Genomic DNA, 9,167 nt, shown 5'->3' on the forward strand with positions numbered 1-9,167 from the left:
TCCTATGATTATCATATTCTTTCCTATATCCTATCTTATTCCTATGATTATTATTCCTAGTCTTATTCCTATGATTATCATTATTCCTGGTCTTATTCCTATGATTTATTATCTAGTATTCCATTTATCTTATTCTATCATTAATATGATTATTACTATTCCTAGTCTTATTCCTATGATTATCACTATTCCTAGTCTTATTCCTATGATTATCATTATTCCTGGTCATATTCCTATGATTATCATTATTCCTAGTCTTATTCCTATGATTATATTATTCCTAGTCTTATCCTATGATTATCATTATCATCCATTTATCTATGTATCTATGATATTATTCCTGGTCTTATTCCTATGATTATCATTATTCCTAGTCTTATTCCTATGATTATTATTATTCCTAGTCTTATTCCTATGATTATTATTATTCCTAGTCTTATTCCTATGATTATTATTATTCCTAGTCTTATTCCTATGATTATTATTATTCCTGGTCTTATTCCTATGATTATTATTATTCCTGGTCTTATTCCTATGATTATTATTATTCCTAGTCTTATTCCTATGATTATTATTATTCCTAGTCTTATTCCTATGATTATTATTATTCCTAGTCTTATTCCTGTTGAAACGTGGGTGTTTCATAGCAAGATCAAAATGATGGATATTATATTTTTTGTAAAACACGTGATTTCCTTATACAGACTACTATTCTAACACTGTTGTTAAATTCTAATGACGTACAAACAAAGCAAGGGACTTTTTTATTGTTTTAGTTTAATGAGTACAAGCATATTCAGTGTAGATTGAACTAGGTGCATGAATGGTTTTTCTTTTATTAAAAAAGGAAGGAAATTGATATCTATCCATGCAAACTATAATTATGTAATCAGACACACCACCGATACACACTAAAACATGTGTGTGAGAGTTCTGGTCCTTGAATGCTGGCACTCGAATGTAAATATGCTCTATCGTCAACACTCAGTCAATGATTAAAGTTTCTTATTTTCCTATTCATTTGATCTTCAATGTTTTTCAAGCTAAATTTTAACATTTCGTCCTACATTTTAAGTGCTCCCGTTGGCTAAAGGCCCCTTGTAAAGCGTTTTGAAATGTTTAGTTTATAAAAATGCTCGAGTTTGAATGTACTTTGTGAGAAATAAATGGGTAATTAAATAAGGAGGGGGGATATCAAAAGGATGTTTAAAATAGTAATAATTCTATTACACAAGAGTAACAGGATATAATAATTATGCACAGTGTGCTATCACGTAGGCAGTATCGTCATCTGGGGCTACCTAGGCCACTTACTGAAAACAAGATTGATTATTTTAAAAGACAAATTACATGTAGCTTTTATCTTTTAAATAATTAGAGCCTAATAGATCTAATAAGCACTCATGAATTTAACTTTTTATAAAGCAATCTTTTTTTATTCTACTAAGTGGCCTAAGTAACCCCGGATGGCCTAAGTAACCCCGGTTGACGGTAACCATAGTATTTCACTTTTCAATCACTCTCATCTTTCATTGTCTTTTTTTCTCTCGGCGTCAATTTTGCTTTTCTCTTTAGCCCACTCCTTTTTCAGTTCATCAAAGAAAGTTCTGTGAACACGCTCCATTTTGTCTTCAATATTCCTTTCTGTCTTGTCAAGATCGTCTTTAAGTTTATTCAGCGTGTCCGATTCTTTTATCTCTTCAATCTTTTCATTACCTGTGGATGGAGAAGAGTTCAAAAAGAAGAGGAAAAAAAAATTAAGAAGGAAATAAATTAAAATAATTTTTTAAAAACGTTTAAAATGTGAATAATTCAATTGTATATCTTACTTATCACACCCATGGGTCTCAAATCCGAATTTTCAAAAAAGGAGGAACAATTCACGACTTTCATGGAGTGTGCATTTCATCAGTAATAAAGTAGAGCAAAATATTTTTCTTTTATTAGAGACGGACATATTCATCTCATAAAAGCTCAAAACAAATCTCATGTAAATTTATAGGGTAAATAAAAGTTCTACGATCTTTTTCGTTTTTCATAGTTTGGTACAGATTTCTCTAATTTAAAATGAGTTTTCCCAGTCACATCCTGATAAAAAAAAACCAAGAACAACAGATATGATAGGCATCACACATGTTCCAAAAGTTGTTGGACTAATCACAGATAGAGAGCCATCTGTGAAACACATATCTAACAACCTTTGTGTTATTTAACCATCTTTAAAATAACATTTTTTAGAGGATATCCATTTGGTTGTTAACAACGCCACTACCACATTATCTCAATCATCTGTAGTGTTTCATTCATCCTGTTTTGTTGATAAAGGGGAAAACTGAAACATCCATTTTATCCGTTTTCATATATTAAATTTAAGCTGACATTCAATTTCACATTGTTATTCAAGGTTTTTAAAAACTTTTGAACACACAATAGTTTTTCTTTAACCCATAGAGGCCCGGTGTTTACTAAAAAAAATTCCCCCGAGGCCCAGTGTAAGGGGCATAACTCTTAACAAAAAAATACCAACACAAAGTTAAAAAATTATTAAACGAGAACCAAATGACATAAAATTATAATTTTAATTCCTTTTTATAGCCAGATAAATTTGCTTTCGAATGATATATAACATGACATGTTTTGATTTCAATAAATTGGGAAAAAAGTATTAAAAAAAAAACTCGTTCCCCGCACCCCCATTCCCGTCATTTTCGTCAATCTCGGACTCCGATTCAGTGTCCGAATCACCTTGATCAGGTGCTAACGCCTTGTCTTGTCCATCCCCACCATCGTTTACATCTTCTCTTTCTAGTTCGATATCGCTTTCATTTCCAAAATCCTCTTCATCGTCCACACCACTCTCCAAAACATCATTTCTAGCGCCACGCAACGTACGGGAATGCTATTTTTCTGAATTCGATTACTCACTTGTTATCAACGATATAAACGTGCGGTAAAAACGAAACGGAAATAGAACGATCGCATTACGTTTACGATGTTTCCGGTTTAGAATAAAACGAAGTGATTCGTTGCAATAACAAAGTAAACATGATCCGTTTTTTCTCGGGGGCCGCGGGCGATGACGGGCGATGCGGGCCTCAACAGTCGCGGGCGACTCCAGGGGAAGCGGGCCTCTATGGGTTAAAACCTGAGATGAATTATATTTATTTCTTATTTATTTACTTTTATTTTGTATGTGTTTATAGATGTCGTGGATTTGAAATGCCTTATTGTAAAAAGCGCCTTGAGGCTTAGGCGAAAGGAACTAAATAAATTTTCTATCTTTACCAATATTGTAGTCCTTCAGAGCCATTGTACCCATGGAGCCAGAGGTAATCCCAGTTTCAATACTGTACATGAAACGGACAATAGCAATTGCTTGCTATCCTTTGGATAGGATGAAAGCTAGTGCTCTACCAACTGAACTATCAGGACCCTCGTTACCAATATAATGCCATATAATTCAATTACGCACCTCTCTGCATAAAATACACTGTCAACTGTGCTGCCCTTCTGACTGGATAACTCTCTGCCACCTGAAATGAAATACAATTTGTATTTAATGGCAACACTCACTTCTTAAGTCAAATTAAAATATTTTTATATAAAGCAATCTTCTGTTTAGATAGATAACATGCTAATACTCTCAGTGATCATACACTTTCATCATTATTATTATTATTATTATTATTATTATTATTATTATTTTTATTTTTATTATTATTATCATTATTATAAAAGTAGTAACAGTAGTAGTAGTAGTAGTCGTAGTACTACTTTTACTACGTACTACTACTTTTACTACTACTACTTTTACTACTACTTTTACTACTACTACTACAACAACAACAACTACGTACTACTACTACTACTACTACTACTACTACGTACTACTACTACTACTTCTACTACAACTGCGTACTACTACTACTTTACTACTACAGAAGACATCACTTGTTGCTTCGATGAACAGAGTTGCGACTTAATGACAAGACAAGACATAACGATGTCGTGTTCAACATGAACAAAAATCGAATGCAATTTAAGATAATCTCAAAGGGACATAAACCAAAAATGCTTATGTTGTTTCATTGCTTATGAAAATTTTATTTTTAAAAATAAATTGAGGCTTCAGTTCTACTTTTTCCATTTTTTATTTTTCTTTCCCTTTTTTTTTCGAGCTTCAATTAGCATTGATTGCATTTTATCCGGTTTCCTAATGCTGTGTCTACTCCTTCAAATACTACAAACTAAAAAAAAAAAATTAAGAAATTTGAGGTAGAAATTTACCTTTTGAATGAGCTGCTCATTGTTCAACAGCATTCTGAGTGGATAGAAAGAAATTGCAAAATTAAAACATTTCTATTTCAACCATTAAACGTATCATAACGACCATCTGATTATGTTTAAAAAAGCTGTTGAAAATAAAGAGTTATCGGATCGAATTGGGAAACTGGAAACTATTTGGATATATATCTCAGTGCTGATGATGACAAAAGTGAAAAAAAGGTGGAAAAATTTGAACATTTTCCCATATATGCCCCACTTTTACTGCATTGAATTGTTCCTCACCTTTAGAGCGACTGAGGTGATAAATTATCCTTAACCCATAGAGGCCCGCTTCCCCTGGAGTCGCCCGCGACTGTTGAGGCCCGCATCGCCCGTCATCGCCCGCGGCCCCCGAGAAAAAACGGATCATGTTTACTTTGTTATTGCAACGAATCACTTCGTTTTATTCTAAACCGGAAACATCGTAAACGTAATGCGATCGTTCTATTTCCGTTTCGTTTTTACCGCACGTTTATATCGTTGATAACAAGTGAGTAATCGAATTCAGAAAAATAGCATTCCCGTACGTTGCGTGGCGCTAGAAATGATGTTTTGGAGAGTGGTGTGGACGATGAAGAGGATTTTGGAAATGAAAGCGATATCGAACTAGAAAGAGAAGATGTAAACGATGGTGGGGATGGACAAGACAAGGCGTTAGCACCTGATCAAGGTGATTCGGACACTGAATCGGAGTCCGAGATTGACGAAAATGACGGGAATGGGGGTGCGGGGAACGAGTTTTTTTTTTTAATACTTTTTTCCCAATTTATTGAAATCAAAACATGTCATGTTATATATCATTCGAAAGCAAATTTATCTGGCTATAAAAAGGAATTAAAATTATAATTTTATGTCATTTGGTTCTCGTTTAATAATTTTTTAACTTTGTGTTGGTATTTTTTTGTTAAGAGTTATGCCCCTTACACTGGGCCTCGGGGGAATTTTTTTTAGTAAACACCGGGCCTCTATGGGTTAATACTAAGTTAGCTGAACTTGTAAGGGAGAGCGGGAAACCACACCAGTATGTTCCACCACTCATCAGCTCTCTCACCACCAGTACATTGATTGGGGGGGGGGGGAGGGGGGGAACAATGTCATTTTTTAAAACGAAGATATTCATCGATTGACTCCAAAATCACCATGGATTTCCACGGATACGAGGATACCTTCAGCACTGATATTTATCTGCGAGACAAACCGATACAAACGTAGACAAAAAGGACTGAAAACCTTGAGAAGGAGAAAAGATCGCCTAATTATGACCTAAAAAAAAAAAGTACGAAAGGAAAGAAAAATCTTTGGATCAATCCTCAGAGTTCTAATCTACTACAGAACAGCAATGATGATGATGACATGAGACCAACAAGAAACTTGGATCCCAACTTGATGAGCAAGAATTATCGGCCATTTCGACATGGCAACTAAATCCCATTCCAAATTGAAACAATGATCTCCAAATAAATTCTTAAACATCTTACCAGGGCTGGCGGAGTCGGTTATTTTTAAACCGACTCCGACTCGCCAGCCCTGCATCTTACACACATAAGGAAATATTAAAATAATAGAATTGGATAAGAACAGCTTGCAACAGCCTATGTAAACAGTTATGGTGAATATCAATTCATTTGCATTGCTAAGGCTTATTCTTATAAACTGAGCTAACTCTTTCATGTTCAAATGAATGGGCAATAAAACAAATTCTTCAAGCATTCATCTTGAACATCTTGATTGATGAAAATATGACGCAAGACCAGCACATTACATCTTTCTCAATGCTTTAAAAATTGTCACCTCAAAAGAATTGGTTAAATAAGAAACGACATGAATAAAGATGTTACAAAACCTTTATTCCATCACTTGTCCTATCAAAACTTGACTATTACAACTTTTTGAATAGTGCCAGCGAGAGAATACTTAGGTCGTAAAGAATTCAAAACAATGCTGCATGAGAACAAAGTTCTATGGGGGTCCCAATAGCTCAATTGGTAGAGCACTCGCCTCACACACAAAGGGATAGAGATCGATCCCGGGTGCAGTTGAATGTCCACCCCCATCCCCGTCCAACCACAGTGAATGGGTAGCTTGGTTTTAGATCTGGTCGAAAGTATGCAAGTGCTAATGTCTATTTCACACTATAGAAACCAGTATAAACTGTGGCTCCATATGTCTTATCTAATGGCTCTGTGAAACGAATTTACTTTTTCTACTTCTACTTACTTCATATCATTATGATGCTATCATTAACATAAAAAGTGCCTGTTCCACAGTGAATAAATATGATATGTTCTGTACAGTAGTAGTGCTGCATCACTGTTCCTGTTACTGTTCATCGTGCATATATTTGTAGGTCTGACAACTGAACGAAATTATGGGCCTGATTTGACTTTAGTTGTAATGGACAATATTTTGCATTGATTTGAAATTATTTCAATTACAGCAATGAGCTCTTAGCAAATTGGGTTATCAGACCAGCAAATAAGATCACGTCGGTAATGCTCCATTAAGTGAAAAGGGTAAAATATGTGGTCAAAAAAGAATTGGATCTCGTCTGCAGAGAGTTACTTATTTCAGTCGTCCTTCAGAGCCATTAGGCCCATTGAGAGTTTATATTCCGGTTCCTGTTTATATGTGAAAGTGAAAGAGACAATGGTAAATGCTTGCTATCCTCTTGATAGAACACACTCGTCTATTGCATAGTACGTTACGCCAGATCTAACTAATCTGACAGACACGACACCTTGTCTTAGCAACACAAAACATTACATTTTACAATTAAACTTTGATTTAAAAACATATAGATATATGGCCATGAGGACCATGGCTTATTCTTTATGGATCAAGTGATCAAGCTGAGCAAGCATAACAATATAATAACAAGCCTTGACAACAAGGCAAGGCTCCTACCCTCCACTCCACCCCCCCTAGTTTGGGTATTACAATACGACGTATTGCACCAAGGCGAACGCTGCCATACACACAGATGAAGCGAAAAATGAGAATGTCGTAGTTGATAAAGATGAAGACGATTGAAGAAAACGATGCAGTGGGATAACAGGACAAAGGTAGAAAAACACGTAGAGTAGGTAAAAGTTTACAGCAATATTACAGCAGTATGTACAGTAGAAGCATGTTGACAGGTTGGCAGGTTGACTGTAAAATATAAAATTTAAAAATATATATATTTTTGTTACATTAAATTTTATAAACACAATAAAATATGTGTAATGGTAATTAATATGCTAACAAACATGGAATGTCTCCCAATTTGACAATTAAATCACAATCAAATGGAAATATAGAATGAAAAATAAACAAAAGTAGTAACATTAAAACATGAATACTACTCACATGACATGAAAGTAAATATATCTCGTGTATATCTCATGAAATATGGAAGGAACATATGGAATGATAGCAGATTATTAAATACAATGAATACGAGTATATCTCTGCGAACAAATGGGGCTACAGATCTAAGACAATTTACACACGAATCATAATAACTAAAATTAGAAATAAAGACTTACATATCCAGATTAGGAAATAACATGGGCTATAACTATAACCCGAAACTTCCAAGACTATATAGAGATAAATTTTAAAATATGCAGTTAAAACTGTATAGCTGTAAATTGAGAGGGTTACAATCTTCAATTTCAACGTTTGGAGAGAAACTGACCAAGAATGTTGATGAATCAGTTTACCAATACTCATTAAAGTTAAAGGCGCGAAAATGTTATATCAGTTCACTCCATAAATAACAAAAACAATGACGATCGTGGAAATAATTATAAATAACAACAATAAAGTAGTGAGTGACGACTACTGACAAAGAGTGACAACTTAGCAACGAGCAATACAAAAAAACGATCAATAAAAACAATTCTGGTCTAACCAGAAGACACCCCCCCCCCCCCCCCCCCCCCCCCCAAAAAAAAATAAAAAACCCAAACAAACCTATTTTGAAGAAAGTAGAGGTTCATTTATAACCGAAGTACAGTGGCTAAGGCTAAGGACAAGAATGATGAACGTGACGTAAGTAAAAGTAAAAGTCAAATGTTGATCTTCCTTCTCACTCTTGACTTACCGAAGAATGTGCTTGAGGGACATTTCGTCCACTTGGGATATTACGTCTATTTCTCGTTAAAGTTTCTTGATACTTGAATTATATGTATCTCTTCAAAATATATATTGGCCCAGATATATCACTTTCTCTCTCTCTCTCTCTACATGGTAACGAAATGGCATAGGTATTTTCACTTTTTCTGACCAGTGGTCACCACAGATACTGCCCTATGTCTCGGGAGCACTAGGGATAAAGATAGCACTAGCAGTCCACACCTAGCGATAAGAAGAGCCTCCGGTAACTGAAGAGTCTCGCTACATTTATGCCAGATTATTTTTCGTCAAAATGCCAAATTGGCCAGAAAAAATTCTAACCTGTTAGAAAATAAATACCGAGTATTTTTTTGGCCTCGCATTTTCTGCTTAAATTTAATGGACAGTGCAGCAATAATAAGTCTTTATTTTATATCCATGCAGCCATGAATATTTTCTCTTGTATTACATTATGACACACAACATAGCTAAAGTAGAATTGCATCCTTTAATAAATGCATTTGATATGAAGAATACAAAGTGATTGGTCGATAATATCACCAATGAATTGTTAAACCGATGACCATTACTCTGCTCATAATGAAATCTTAGATTAATACAACTTCTCGACTCTCGGTCAGAGCTTTGAAACTGTCGAGAGAATAGGCAATTATTTGTTTTTAATCTAGCGTCATTAATTCGGAAGATGTGACAGTAACTACGCAGTTATAGTTATACACAAA

The 9,167-nt window shown here is 34.6% G+C and overlaps 1 protein-coding gene across 2 annotated transcripts; it reads right to left on the bottom strand.

The window, feature by feature from the left end:
* Nucleotides 1-369: 369 nt before the first annotated feature.
* LOC144957818 (protein NCBP2AS2 homolog) lies at nt 370-8,679 on the bottom strand. Of its 2 annotated transcripts, none has more exons than XM_078889274.1 (4): nt 8,414-8,679; nt 4,288-4,321; nt 3,473-3,533; nt 370-1,716 (listed from the first exon to the last, which is right to left on the bottom strand). In XM_078889274.1, the coding sequence occupies exons 1-4, from the start codon at nt 8,434-8,436 to the stop codon at nt 1,523-1,525; spliced, it is 312 nt and encodes a 103-aa protein (XP_078745400.1). In that variant the 5' UTR covers nt 8,437-8,679; the 3' UTR covers nt 370-1,522. The 2 variants fall into 2 exon arrangements, with proteins under 2 accessions (XP_078745400.1, XP_078745401.1); XM_078889275.1 differs by lacking the exon at nt 8,414-8,679 and adding an exon at nt 7,854-8,118.
* Nucleotides 8,680-9,167: the final 488 nt, after the last annotated feature.

Source organism: Berghia stephanieae, chromosome 12, assembly GCF_034508935.2.
Source record: "Berghia stephanieae isolate SIO BIC M18660-M18661 chromosome 12, UCSD_Bste_1.3, whole genome shotgun sequence".
NCBI lineage: Eukaryota > Metazoa > Mollusca > Gastropoda > Nudibranchia > Aeolidiidae > Berghia > Berghia stephanieae.